This window comes from Lepus europaeus, chromosome 5 (assembly GCF_033115175.1).
Source record: "Lepus europaeus isolate LE1 chromosome 5, mLepTim1.pri, whole genome shotgun sequence".
In the NCBI taxonomy this organism is placed as follows: Eukaryota; Metazoa; Chordata; class Mammalia; order Lagomorpha; family Leporidae; genus Lepus; species Lepus europaeus.
Window position 1 is genome coordinate 102,344,135 of NC_084831.1, and position 15,690 is coordinate 102,359,824.

Genomic DNA, 15,690 nt, shown 5'->3' on the forward strand with positions numbered 1-15,690 from the left:
CTGAGAGGATCAACAAATAGTTAAAGAACACAGTAGAGAAGTCAGAAACAGGCCAACATATGTGAAATAATCTGATTTACCAAAAAAGTCAATGGTAAGAGAATCATGTTGGATCAATTCATAACTACATGGGAAAAATAATTGAAAATGGATCCTCATAAAAAATAAGAATGGGAATAGGAAAGGGAGGAGGAAGAAGGGTGGGAGTGCAGGCAGGAGTGAGAAAAAGGTGGGATGAATCACTATGTTCCTAAATTTATACATATGAAATGCATGAAGTTTGTATACCTTAAAATAAGGGTTTCTAGGTAAAAAAAAAAAATGCTTACAAATCAGAAAGAAAAAAAAAAAGATAAACAGTCTAGTTTTTTTAATGAGCAAAACATCTGGTCAGGCCCTTTACAGGAAAGGACATCCAAATCTTAAAAAGCACATAAAGAAGTGTTCAACAATATTATTCAGCAAAAAATGTATATTAAAGCCATGATGAGATGTTATTATAAAATCATGAGAAAGCCTAAATTAAAAGATATACAGTAAGGAGGCTGGCAAAGATGTAGAGCAGCTGGAACTCTTACACATTGCAATTACAGTGTAAATCAGTATTAGCACTTGGGAAAATGAATTTGGCAATATCTACTAAATCTTAATATATGTTGACTATATGATTCAACAGTTCTTCTCCTGGTATATTCACCTGAGATATATGATGCTTATGTTTTCCAAAAGACAAGTACATGAATGTTCATAGCAGTTTTATTCATAATAGCCCCAAACTGGAAACATACCAGATATCCATCAACAGTACATTGGATAATTAAAGTGAGGTACCCATATAAGAGACTACTATATGGCAAAGACTACACGCAAAAACACACATGGCTTTTCAAGAATCTACATAGCTTACAAGAACAGGTAAACTTGTTTACTGATGGTGATAAAAGAATAATAATTACATTGGGTCGAGCGTGTTCATTGCCTGGGACCACTCTGGAATGATGGAAATGTACTATGGTAGTTAGTTACATAGGTGTTTACATTTGTAAAAATTCCTGCAATCAAAGGCCATAAATTTTTATAAATTTTAAAAGATTTCTTTGCTTGAAAGGCATAATGACAGAAAGAGAGGCGAGACAGAGAGAGATCTTCACTCTTCAAATGGCTGCAACAGTCACAGTGGGGTCAGAATGAAGCCAAGAAACAGGAACTTCATTCAGATCTCCCATGTAGATAGCAGGGACCCATGTATTTGGGCCGTCACCTGCTATCTCCCAGGCACATTGGCAGGAAGCTGGATCAGAAGCATGGAGACTAGAACTAGGCGCTCCAATATGGGATGCAGGCATCCCAAGCTGCAGCTTAACCCAATGTGCCACAATGCCCCCCCACCACCACCAACTGAAGTGAAAGACAGAATATACTTTTTTGGACTTCAATAACATTTTTTGCTAATTATCAGCAAATATTTTATTGAATTCTTTCTAAGCAAAATAGACTCATTGCATCTCATGTTGTAAAAAAGTTTTAAAGTCATTTTGAGGATATTGAAATTTTGACTCCCTTATAATCACAATCTTATGAACTGTGGGTTAAGAATAAACTGTATGTGGTTGGCATTATGGTGCAGTGGATTAAGCTGCCTCTTGCAACAACAGCATCCTGTATCAGAGTGCTAGTACGAGTCCTGCTAACTCTGCTTCCGATCCGGCTCCCTGTTATCATGCCTAAAAGGGCAGCAGAGGATACCCCAGGTGCTTGGGCCCCTGTCACCCATGAGTGAGACCAGGATGGAGTTCCAGGCTGTTGGCTTCCACTTGACCCAGCCCCAGTTCTTGCAGTCATTTGGACAGTGAACCAGCAGATAGATCTCTCTTCTCCTCCCTTGCCCTTCTTCCCTCCCTCCCTCTCTCCTTCTCTCTCTCTCAATCTCGCATTTCTTTCAAATAAAATGAAAAACTTTAAAAAAGGATAGGACTTCTGCAGTGTAGCCACACATAACCACTGAAAGCGCTGTATTGCATCTTTATGTTGTTCTAAAATTCAAATTTGATTTCTGAAACTCAATTTGAAATAAATAGCACCATTACCACTCATATGAGAAGAATTTCCTAGTTTTGTCTTCTCAAGAGAGCTAGCACTGAGTGATGAAAATGAGAAGGATTCTAAGACTGTCTTTAGAGCAGAAAATGGAAACAAAATCCCTAGGCCATGTAGGGTTTTTTACACTGTCATCCTTCTCACAAAAACTCACCTTGAACCTGCATGTTAGTTCTCACTAGGAAGAGGGGGTAGCTGACAATCTGACCACAGAAGTTAGACAAGGCACTACATCCCAGCAAAGTCACCAACTCAGGGTCTTCCACTTGAGTATTTAGCCAACGAGTCCTCAAAAGCTGACAGAGAACAAAGTAATAACACACTTTAACAACTACAAGATAAACCAAAATAATAAAAAATTAATATCTCTCTCGCCCTAGGCATAAATTCTTATCTTCTGTGTCACATTATAGCAGAAAGTATCAAATACAGAATGCCGCAATCTGGTCCAAAGTAGCGAGAGCCTTAGGATACACAAGGGTGTGCAAAAGTATGTGACAAACGTAGGTTATGAAAAAACTATGCCTGGATTTCCATTCTTTGCACCAAAACAAACTTATCTTTTAATTCTATTCTCCACAAGCTTTTAAAAATCTTTTATGCATTTATAAACCACCCATTTTTAGTCTAATTTAAGGCAATTAGTAAAACCTCCACTATTTCAAGGACTCAAATGGCCTAAATCTTACCTCTTTTCCTGAATACCAGCCTAGCAATTAGAATTATCCAGAGGTGTTCTCTGTGTACAAAGAACCATAAGTAAGACAACCTTAGTGATGGAAACTGACGACCTGCCCTGGTTCACCAAAGTTCTGATTGTCTACATTTAGGGAAGCTTAACTTGTCAGACTGCATTTCCCCTAAGAGCAATATTTTGTTTCAGGATCCCTTTACACTCATAAAAATTATTTAGGACACCCAAAGTTTTGTTCAGATGGGTTGTATCTATCAATGTTAAATATCATATTAGATATTGAAACAGAAAAAATACTATACACAAGAATGCATTATCAGCCATTAGAACAATGATGTGCCCCTGGGAAAACCCCATGCTTAAAAGAAAATGAGATTGACAAAGGTAAATAACATCTTAGAATTAAAAAAATACTTTAGACTTCATAGACCCTCAGAAGCGGTCACAAGGACTTCCTCCCTCCCACTCCCAAGTCTGCAGGCAATGATTTAGCTGCATGGTTAAATTGGTTTTTAAATACCAAAATAGTTGTTTTTTTTTTTTTAACTTTTATTTAATGAATATAAATTTCCAGTATACAGCTTATGGATTACAATGGCTTCCCCTTCCCATAATTTCCCTCCCACCCGCAACCCTCCCCTCTCCCGCTCCCTCTCCCTTTCCATTCACATCAAGATTCATTTTCAATTCTATTTATATACAGAAGATCAATTTAGTATAAATACTTCAACAGTTTGCACCCACATAGAAACACAAAGTGAAACATACTGTTTGAGTACTAGTTATAGCATTAAATCAAAATGTACAGTACATTAAGGACAGAGATCCCACATCAGGAGCAAGCGCACAGTGGCTCCTGTTGTTGACCCAACAAATTGACACTCTAGTTTATGGCGCCAGTAACCACCCTAGGCTGTCGTCATGAGTTGCCAAGGCTATGGAAGCCTTCCAAGTTCCCCGACTCTGATCATATTTAGACAAGGTCATAAAAGACAGGTTGAGGATAGTAACCAATGATCCTAAGAGTGGCCTTAACCAGGTCTGAACAATTATACAGCATTAAGTGGGGAAGAGGACCATCAGTACACACAGGTTGGGAGTAGAGCCATTGGTGGTAGAGTAGAGGTTATGATTACAAAGGAATGAGGCCCAAGTGCACTAGACAGGGTCTAGAACAAAGGACAGAGTCATTATTAGAGGAGCTAAGAAAGGTGCTGTCTAAGCTACAATTAAGTTTTCTGATTGAGAGGCAAATAGAACCTGATAGAAGGGGCTTGATAATAATCTGGTGGGCTTTAGGCCTTGTAAATTCAGAGGCCCAGACCTATCTATCTCTTCACATGGGGTATATCCTAAGGGAGGTGTGAACCTCCTAGGGGAAGGCACTCTGTTGACTTTCATTACTTGGCTGGGCTGGGAGGAGAGCTGGCCAGGTAAAGGCAGGTGGCATCTCTAACAAGAAATTTACAGTTCTGCCTGCAATGTTGCTGACCCTACTTGGCTGTCCCCTCAACTGCAGTGGTCACTTTGGAAGTTGGGCTGAGTGAAGGGCTTTTCAGCTTGGAGCCAATAGGATCTGTGGCTCTGACCTGGGCATCCTTCGACTCCAGGGCAGGTCCATTTCCAGTGATCCAACTCTTGGCAGAGCTGCCAGGGCTCTTCACAAGCTGACTTCTGCTGAAGCCCAGGCTTACCACATTGAAAGGGTAGGCATTTGGCACAGTGGTTAAGATGCCATGTGGGACACTTGCTTCTGTATCAGAGAACCTGAGTTCTGATTCCAGCTTCCTGTTAATACACACCATGAGAGGCAGCAAGTTATGACTCAAGTACTTGTGTCCCTGTCACCCATGTAGGAGACCCAGATTGAGTTCTGGGCTCCTGGCTTCAGCCTGGCCCAGTAGCAGTTTTTGCAGGTATTTGGGGAATAAATCAGCAGATGGAAGATCTTTGTCTCTTTCTCTGCCTCTATGCCTTTCAAATAAAGTGGAAAATGGTAAATTTAAAAACTTTAAATAATAAAAATGTTCGATAAAGCCACTGACTACTTGTTATGAGTCAAACTGTGTCCTCCCAAGGGTTGGTGCTGTGGCACAGAGGGTAAAGCTACTGCCTGTGATGCCAGCACGGCACCAGTTCCTGTCCTAGCTGCTCCACTTCTGATCCAGATCCCTGCTAATGTGCCTGGGAAAGCAGCAGAAGATGGCCCAAGTGCTTGGGCCCCTGTATCCACGTAGGAGACCCAGAAGAAGCTTTGGCCTGGCCAGCTATTACAGCCATTTGGAGAGTGAACCAGTGGATGGAAGACTGACTCTCTCTCTTCCCCAATTCTGCCTTTCAAGCCTTTGAAATAAATAAGAAATAAATCTTTTAAAAGAAATTGTATCCTCCCCAAACTCTTATGTTGAATTCCTAACCAGCCTCCTCTCAGAATGTAACTATATTTAGAAACTGTATTTTAAGATAAAATGAGGTGTTTAAGATGTGATCTAATGCAATGCGACTGGTGTCTTTATGAGAAGAGGAAATTAGATGAAGACACACATGTACACAGAGAAAAGACCATGTGAGGACAGAGTGAGAGGGTGGCCATCTGCTAGCCAAGGAGAGATATCTCAAAATCAAACATGCCAACCTCGTAATCTTAGAATTCTACCATCCAGGCCGGCGCCGCGGCTCAATAGGCTAATCCTCCACCTGTGGCACCGGTACCCTGGGTTCTAGTCCTGGTCGGGGCGCCGAATTCTGTCCCAGTTGCCCCTCTTCCAGGCCAGCTCTCTGCTGTTGCCCGCGAATGCAGTGGAGGATGGCCCAAGTGCTTGGGCCCTGCACCCGCATGGGAGACCAGGAAAAGCACCTGGCTCCTGGCTTCGGATCAGCGCAGTATGCTAGCCGCAGCGCCATTAGAGGGTGACCCAACGGTAAAGGAAGACCTTTCTCCCTGTCTCTTTCTCTCTCTCACTGTCCACTCTGCCTGTCAAAAAAAAAAAAAAAAAAAAAAAAGAATTCTACCATCCAGAACTGTGAGAAAAGAAGTTCCTGCTGTTTAAGCTGACCAGGCTGTGGTATTTTGTTAAGGCAGACCTTGCAAACTAATACACTGCTTTTAAAGATTTCCTCATTTAATGTCTCCCAAACTTGGCTAATTGTCAGACTCACTTAGGACTTTTATTTAAGTCTTCAACAGCAGATCAAAGATTAGAAATCAGACTACAGTAGGTTAAGGAAAGAATAAACAGAGTAAATAAAGTATAGATGATACTCACATCCTTTGGAGGGAAGTAAACAAATGAAAAATTGATGGTAGACACTTGATGGAGTAACAGAGAAAAAACTTGTGTATTGCCATGTTTAATTTTGCAAAAGAGACCTGAAGGTGATCACCATCTGAGAAAAGGGGATATTGATGGAGCAAAGATGTGGATCAAGAGTCAGTAAAATAGTCAACCTCAGCAGGAAAGAGAGATAGTATCTCTGAGGAGAAATTGATGATGATGATGATGGTGATGATATTTCACATATACATAGCACTTTTCACATGCAAGGGCATATCTAATCATTTCACATAAATTAATACTCATAAAACCTCAAGAAATAGGTCCTATTATTCCCTTACAATCTCCTGTTTACTTTTTTCTGTTTTCATTGTGTTGGCATGATTAGAATCACTCGACTTAAAACTAGCTCTGCTTACTCCATACTCAGTCCCTTGTAGCTAAACATGGCTGAAAAACTAAACAAACTAAAATGATTTGTCTCATTTGAAATTTGTAATCATCAAAGCTTGAGTGAATCCTTAAGTTTTCCCTAGAATGACAGCATACTTCCCTTATTCTGCAAACATATTGAAGTATTATTTCATATTTTTCCACTGTTTTAAAACTTCTAAAATCAGTTGATCCTAAAGTCCATATGGAAATGTAAGAAACACAAAAGAGCTGAAAAATGAAAAATCATTCTTCAGGTTTCACAGGACCCAGTTTCAAAACTTAGTACAAACCTACAGTAATCAAGAAGAGTGAAGTATTGGCATAAGAATTGGTATGTAGATGAGTGGAATAGGATTGAGAAACCAGAAATAAACTCTTACAGTTATGGTCAACTGATTTTTGACAAGGTTATCAAGACAATCAATGAAGTAAGTATGGTAGGGTGGAAGGTATTCAGGACTACCAAAGACAGAGGGCGTTAGATAAGGATGGCCATGTTCAACAGTCCATCAAAATCAGCGACAGGGAATCCCTAAAGTGAAACTGTATACCAATAACATGGAAATAGGTTATAATTATTTTTGTATTATATTTCACTTTCATTCTTCTCTTTTTTTTTGTTTCTTTGTTTGATTTTTGAGAATCAAATGACTATAATTGATTTAGAGATCACCAGAATTACCAAAAATCATTCACAAGGAAACCCAGAACAAAAACACCTTGAGGGTTGATAACCAGAATCTACAAAGAAATCAAGAAAATCCACAACAACAGAACAAACAACCCACTGAAGAGATGGGCCAAGGACCTCAATAGACATTTTTCAAAAGATGAAATCCAAATGGCCAACAGACACATGAAAAAATGTTCAAGATCACTAGCAATCAGAGAAATGCAAATCAAAACCACAATGAGGTTTCACCTCACCCCAGTGAGAATGGCTCACATCCAGAAATCTACCAACAATAGATGCTGGAGAGGATGTGGGGAAAAAGGGACACTAACCCACTGTTGGTGGGAATGCAAACTGGTTAGGCCACTATGGAAGTCAGTCTGGAGATTCCTCAGAAACCTGAACATAACCCTACCATACAACCCAGCCATCCCACTCCTTGGAATTTACCCAAAGGAAATTAATTTGGCTAATAAAAAAGCCATCTGCACATTAATGTTTATTGCAGCCCAATTCACAATAACTAAGACCTGGAACCAACCCAAATGCCCATCAACAGTAGACTGGATAAAGAAATTATGGGACATGTACTCCATAGAATACTATACAGCAGTAAGGAACAATGAAACTCAGTCATTTGCAATAAGATGGAGGGATCTGGAAAGCATCATGCTGAGTGAATTAAGCCAGTCCCAAAGAGACAAATATCATTTGTTTTCCCTGATTGGCGACAACTGAGCACCAAAGGGGAAACCTGTTGAAGTGAAATGGACACTATAAGAAACAATGACCTGATCAGCTTTTGTCCTGACTCTAGATGTACAATGTAATACTTTATCCTTTTTAGTATTTGTTGTTGTTGTTGTTGTTCTAGTACTAGTGGTTGAACTCTGTAATTAACACACAATTATTCTTAGGTCTTTAAATTTTAACTGAAAAGTGATCCCTGTTAAATCTAAGAGTGGAAAAAGAGAGGGAGGAGATGCACAATTTGGGACATGCACAATCAGTCTTGCCCCAAATGATGGAGTTAGAAATGTGCCAGGGGATTCCAATACAATCCCATCAAGGTGGCATGTACCAATGCCATCTCACTAGTCCAAGTGATCAATTTCAGTTCACATTCGATGGCTTGGATAGGTCTAAGAAACAAAGAGTCACACAAACAAGACTACTGTCTGCTAACACTAACTGATAGAATCAAAAAGGGAGAGAAAGATCCAGCATGGGAAGTGGGATACACAGCAGACTCATAGAATGGCAGATGTCCTAAACAACACTCTGGCCTCAGAATCAGCCCTTAAGGCATTCGGATCTGGCTGAAGAGCCCATGAGAGTATTGTAGGCATGGAAAGCCAAGATACCATGGAAAAGAAAAAAAGAAGAAGACCTAAATGAAAGATTTCTGTTAGTGAGATCCCAGTGGAAAGAACGGGGCCATCAAAGAAGGAGGTACCTTTCTCTGAAGGGAGGAGAAAACTTCCACTTTGACTGTAACCCTATCTAAATAAGATCAAAGTCAGCGAACCCTAAAGGCTTCCATAGCCCTGGCAACTCATGACTAGAGCCTAGGGAGATTACTGACGCCATGAACAGGAGTATCAAATTGTTAAGTCAGCAACAGGAGTCACTGTGTACTTACATCCCATGTGGGATCTGTCCTTAATGTGTTGTCTAATGTGCAGTGATGCTATAACTAGTACTGAAACAGTATTTTTACACTTCGTGTTTCTGCGTGGATACAAACTGATGAGATCTTTACTAATTATATACTGAATCGATCTTCTGTATATAAAGATAATTGGAAATGGAAAAAAAAAACCTGGTGTTAAATTGGAAATGGCATAGAAAATTAATTAATTTTTAAAAAAATATTATGTAGGACCTCTGCCTTTAATGAGCTGTACACTGTTATTTAATGCTATAACTAGTACTCCAACAGTATTTTTTTTTCACTTTGTGTTGCTATATGGGGGTAAACTGTTGAAATCGTTACCTAATTTATACTAAACTGATCTTTTGTATATAAAGAGAATTGAAAATGAATCATGATGTGATTGGAAGGGGAGAGGGAGCAGGAAAGGGGAGGGTTGTGGGTGGGAGGGAAGTTTTAGGAGGGGGAAGCCATTGTAACCCCTAAGCTGTACTTTGGAAATTTATATTCATTAAATAAAAGTTTAATAAAAAAAAAACACCTTGAACCAAATCAGACTTTAGACATTAGGAAAATTTTTGGAAAGCCAGGCAATGTCATTCTGTCTTCTTGGTGGTCGAGATGATAAGTTAAAAAGCAGACCTGTGAGTGTCTGGTACAGGTGCACCAGCTATACTGAAAGTCAGCAACACATGAGTCAAAAAGGGAGAGTGACTTGGGTGCAGGGAGAGAAGGGAGGCTGAGGTCAGTGCTTTTAGGAAACCAGCACATATTCCTGAGGATGGGCAGCTAGTGAAATTGACTGTGAATAACATGCTTACTACTAACCGCCTTAGATGTATGATCTGATAAACATTTAAAGATTGTATTGTATTTTCAGGTCTAATAAATCTAGTGTAAGCCTGTCGTGAAAACAAACTTACCTCATTAGCAGTAATATCTACACCTGCATACGGTATGACAGCCAAAAGACTAGGAATGAGGCCTCTGTAGAAGCCTCGAAATTTTTCAAGCTTCCAAATCTTCCTGGCACAATCCAGCATCCCATAGTACTGTCCAGTTTTGCTTATGGCCAAATTAGTTTTTAAAACCTGAATGTGAAAAGAAGTAATGTTGTGAGATTATTGACAGTTATCTAACTCAGCAGTTTGGACTAAGCTAAATTTGAATTATGGGCTGCAGAGTTCATTCATTATTAAAGATTTTTTTAAAAAACAGCATAATCTTAGGTCAAACTGTATTTTCAATGACATATACATATATTTTTACACTGTTTCCTTGGATATTTTAGTTTTCCAAAGGAATATTTTACAAATATAGTGGTTAAATGCTTTTGTCAAACTTCTGAATTTAACTATATTGGAAGATAGTGTCTGAATTCAGTCTTTCTTTTTTTGGTCCAAATTACACATGAGTATAGCCACAGCTGTTGTGCCATGGTTCAGATAAAGAACCGAAAAGAAAAGCTCTTATAAAACCCAGTTTCCTAATAACTCTAATATTGGGATTTCAGTCACATTTACATATATACTCATATACATATACACACAAACTTTGTGAATGGCTACAGAGTTTTATAAAATATTTACCATATAAGTCAATGAATATTTTAGTCAATATTTCTAAAACCTGACTTTTTCATCTTCCTTCTCAATCTGCTATACTTGCAGTTAACTGAGACAGCTCCATCCTTTCGTTGCTCAAGACTAAAAATTTAAATCATCCTTATCTCTTCTTTCTTACACCCTACATCTAATTCCTCAGGAAATTCTCTTGGTCCTGTCTTCTGGAATCTCATCAACCATACTGTTATCATGTGGAGTAAAGCAGCAGCCTTTTCCCTGAACAAGTTCCATCGCTTCTTAACCTTATCACCTAGTCTATTCACAATCCAGCAACCAGGGCAATCTTCTTGTAGTCAGATCTACTCCAAACCTTACAGTGGCTCCTCATAACACCAGGGTAATAAGCAAAGCTTACTCTGATCTCTCTGATCTGCCCTCCTCCATCCTCTCTAACCTCACGCTCTACAACTCCATATACACTTTTGCTCCACACACCAGCTTCTGAGCTAGCCAGACACATTCCCATGTCGGGCCTCGGTATCATGTCCTGTGCCTGCAGTGCTCACCCCCAGGCATCCTCCTGGTTATTCCCTTATTTCTTTTCACATCCTTGCCTCTCAATGAATTTAACCTCTCTAAAACTGCCACTCCCATACCCCAGGCACCTCTACTTCCCCAAACACTGTTCTATCATTTTCTTTTTCCATAGCACATATCAGCTTAGAAAGTACTTTTTATTTTCTAAAATACTGTATGATTTACTTACTCCTAGTGTACATTGTTTATTTTCTGTATCCTTTGCTTGAATATAAGAAATTAGTTTTGGGGGCCGGCGCTGTGTGCAGTGGGTTAACGCCCTGGCCTGAAGCGCCGGCATCCCATATGGGTACAGGTTTGAGACATGGCTGCTCCACTTCCCATCCAGTTCTCTGCTATGGCCTGGGAAAGCAGAAAATGGCCCAAGTCCTTGGGCCCCTGTACCCGTGTGGGAGACCCGGAAGAAACTCCTGGCTCCTGGCTTCAGATTGGCACAGCTCCGGCCATTGCAGCCAATTGGGGAGTGAACCATCTGATAGAAGACCTCTCTCTTTCTCTCTCTCTGCCTCTCCTCTCTCTGTGTAATTCTGACTTTCAAATAAATAAGTCTTTAAAAAAAAAAGAAATTAGTTTTGTATGGGTGGCAGGGACCCAAACACTCAGACCATCACCTGCTGCTTCCCAGGCACATTAGCAGGAAGCTGGATGGGAAATGGAGGAGCTGGGACTCAAACTGGCACTCTGATGTAGGATATTGCTATCCCAAAAGCCATGCCTGTCCCCTTCAGAGGAAGTTAAGAGTATATTGAAATGAGGCTTAAAAAGAAACTAGGTTTATAAATTTAATACATTTTCATAATTAAACAAATTCAATATATCATCTAAAGAGCAACACTGAAACAGTTACGGAATAAGTTCATGACCTGCATATCAAGTCAATTAATTCTTCCAAGAACATAAATCAGAAAGGGAAAGTGTAAAATAGAGACTTAAGAGCTTTTCGATATCATCAGTAATTCCGATATTCATGAAATAAGAGTTACAGAATGACTATAAAATATCAAAGAAGAAAAACATAATTCAAAATTTATTAGCAAAAAACTTCCCCAGATTCAGCCGGCGCCGCGGCTCACTAGGCTAATTCTCCGCGTTGCGGCGCCGGCACACCGGGTTCTAGTCCCGGTCGGGGCACCGATCCTGTCCCGGTTGCCCCTCTTCCAGGCCAGCTCTCTGCTGTGGCCAGGGAGTGCAGTGGAGGATGGCTCAAGTGCTTGGGCCCTGCACCCCATGGGAGACCAGGAGAAGCACCTGGCTCCTGCCATCGGATCAGCGCGGTGCGCCGGCCGCAGCGCGCCTACCACGGCGGCCATTGGAGAGTGAACCAAAGGCCAAGGAAGACCTTTCTCTCTGTCTCTCTCTCACTATCCATTCTGCCTGTCAAAAAAAAAAAAAGAAAAAGAAAAAAAACTTCCCCAGATTCAAAAAATGCAAGTATTTTCATTGAAAATGCCCAAAATTAACAAAGTAAGTTGAATAAAAAAAGGTCTAAATCTAAATATTTCATGATGAAATTTCATATAAATGAAGATTAAAAGATAGTCTTTAGAGTTACAGATTACTAGAATTAAGGAGAATAATGCAAAATGGCTAGAAACATGTTAAACATAAAATCCAGCAATAAACATTAGGAAAAATATATTGGAATATATTAATAACAATATTAAATATCACAAAGTATCTAGTAATCTAAAAGTCTCAAAATACATGAGAAAATATAAAACCTCTATCAAAGAATAAAAGATCAAGCGGGAGAGCAAGAGACTTCATTCCTGGATGAGAAGATTCAATATTGTAATTATCATTTCTTTCCAAAATGTATTCAGTACAATCAGAATCAAAATCTTAACTGGACTTTTTTTGTTAAAGAAATTTGGCAAACCAATTCTGACAATCATATGGAAGGAAAATATCACACCCTCAAAAAAAAAAGAAAATACAAAACAGGAGCAGAAGTGCCAACTTATGGCTCTGGTGATACTGCCCTAGCAATAGATTTTCCCTACTCAGTATGATTTCCACCACTGATAAGAGCATTGTAGCTCATCTGAAAAAAAAAAACTTAGCCATAATTTTCATTTTAAAATGCAGTTAAATCACATTTTCTTCAACAGTGCTTACCTCCATCGGGTATATAAATGAGAGAGAAGTAGCACCAGCCAAACAACCAGACACAAGCTTCTGGAGAGTTCCTAATTTGGCTCCTTCTTCACTAAGAAACAATTTATACTGTGCAAACAAGAGAGCAAAGGTGTATCAGTACTCAGAAGTCTCAGAGGGCATACAACTTATTCAATACCAATGAATACTTGGGCATTTAATTATAGTTAAAAACCACAATGCAGGGGAGGGCAATGTGGTGCAGCAGGTTAAGCTGCCACTTGGGAAATCAACATCCCATGCCAAAGTGCCTGGGATGGAGTCTTGCCTCTGCTTCCAATCCAGCTTCCAGTGAATGTGTATCCTGGGGAGATGGCAGGCGATAGTCCCAGTACTCAGGGCCCTGTCACCCACGAGGGAAACCTGGATGGAGTTCCTGGCTCCTGGCTTCAGCTTGGCATAACCTTGACTGTTGCATGCATTTGGGAATAAATCAATAGATGGAAGATCTCTTCTTTTTTCTTCTCTTTTCCCCTCTTCTCCTCTCTTTTTTCTTCTCCCCTCCTGTCCTCTCATAGCTCTCTCTCTCTCTTGTTCTCTCTCTCTTTCTCTCTCCCTCCCTCCCTCTCTCCTTTTCAAACAAATAAATAGTATACTGTATATAATCAAGTACCTAAATACAGTCATACACATCAGATATAAGGTACCAGCCTTAACAGTAGAGACATCTGTACCTCTTTGCCTAAAATAAGATCCAGTATATAGCAGGCATCCGATAAGTGTCCATTATTATTATGAACTAATATGAGAATGGAAACCATTTAGGTGGAAACAACTGAGACTCATATAAATTCTGATGGCAATTGTGTCCAATTTTAATGAGGCAACATGACATGACAAATAAACCCAGGTTTCAGTCTTGGCATGGGCACTTTCTGAGTGATCCAGAACAAGCTACTTAATGACTCCTGCCATGTCATACATGCCAGGGTGCCGTTCACAGAACACTTTTTTAATAAATGGCATCTGTTCCTTAGAAAGGTCCCAAAATCATCTCTGTAATTCACTTTCATTATCTGGAAATCAAAGGCAAGTACCTTGTCTATTTTGGGTGCTAGAATACCAGCAGTTCCTACTTTGCAGAATTGTTATGAAGAGTAAATGCAACAGATGTGTAAGATGCTTACCACCTGGAAACTGAAGAATTGGTCATTATCAGTGCATATTTAACTGCAATACATTTTCCTTACAGGATGGGTTTTCAGTAGAATGTTTCCTTGGCTCTGTGGTCTTTATTTTAGTTTCTTGCTCAATGTCAGTACGTCTTATCACTCTGCCATGGTGGTCAGTTCAAGGATGAATATACTCATTATGACATAATCTGAGCCACTGAGACTCAAGGAAATGTTTTAGAAAGACTTCTCAATAGATGCTTCCTTGCTCTTCTGAGGGAACTTCTAAGACAATAAGCCCTCTCCTGCTACACACAAAATAGCACAAAATACTAGAAGCTTCCTGAGGTCACTTTTCAGCCACAAGGAGGGCAAGGTTTAGAATACTGAGACAGCCCACTCAACAGGTGCCAGAGAGAGCAACAGGGAGGGCAGAGGTACATTAGCGGTCTTTGGTGACATTGTTGAATTGTTAAATGAAGCCTTATCAGAAGTCCACTCATTTTTGAGCTCTCCTGTTAGTTGGCATTGTGTTGTTGCAGATTAAGCCACTGTCTGTGATGCCATCATCCATAAAGGCACCGGTTTGGAGCCCAGCTGCTCCTCTTCTGACCCAGCTCCCTGCTAACAGTGTGTCTTGGAAAGCAGCAGAAGACATCCCAAGTTCTTGTGTTTTGCACCTATATGGGAGACCTAGATGGAGTGCCAGGCTCCTGGTTTCAGCTTGGCCCAGCCCCAGCAATTGTAGCCATTTGGGGAGTGAACCAGTGGACAGAAGATTCTGTGTGTGTGTGTGTGTGTGTATAATTCTACCTTTCAAATAAATAAATAAATGTAAATTCCATTTATAATGTAAGCCATTTTCTGTATTTTACCTAAAGATTCCTAATTAATATAAGCACCCCAAGCTCCACAAGCACCAAACTGAACACATGTCTCCCCCCAACAAAAGAATCTTGTGATCTTGGGCTGGCATTGTGGCAGAGCAGAAAAAATCACTACCTGCAATGATGGCATCCCATGTGGGCATCAGTTCATGTCCCGGCTGCTCCACTTCTGATTCAGCTCCCTGCTAATAGCCTGGGAAAAGCAATAAAAGATAATCCAAATATTTGGGCCCCTGCAACCCAAGTGGGAGACCTGGATGAAGCTCCTGGCTCCTGGGTTCTGCCTGGCATGGCCCTGACCATTGCAGGGAGTGAATCAGAGGACGGATTATCTCTATCTCTCCCTCTCTCTGTGTAAATAAATAAGTAAATGTTTTTTAACTCCTGTGATCTTTCTGAGGGAAAGATGTCATTGATGGAACTGTATGCTGTGCATGCTGCCCTGAGGGTCTGGTACATGTGCTATGGCAGTCCTGCCCAGGTCCTCCCTGATTACAACAAATGGCTACAGTTGAACAAACTGGAAATTTCAGTATATTCTTTT

The 15,690-nt window shown here is 40.1% G+C and overlaps 1 protein-coding gene across 1 annotated transcript in view; it reads right to left on the minus strand.

Annotated features, from left to right (window-relative positions):
- Positions 1–15,690, minus strand: part of LOC133759164 (mitochondrial adenyl nucleotide antiporter SLC25A24-like) — a 53,719-nt gene that overhangs the window by 18,783 nt on the left and 19,246 nt on the right. The window contains exons 7-9 of the mRNA XM_062190116.1: positions 13,109–13,216; positions 9,752–9,919; positions 2,252–2,393 (exon numbers count right to left, since the gene is read on the minus strand). Of these exons, the coding sequence (XP_062046100.1) occupies positions 2,252–2,393; positions 9,752–9,919; positions 13,109–13,216 (418 nt within the window). The remainder of the gene's footprint in view (positions 1–2,251; positions 2,394–9,751; positions 9,920–13,108; positions 13,217–15,690) is intronic.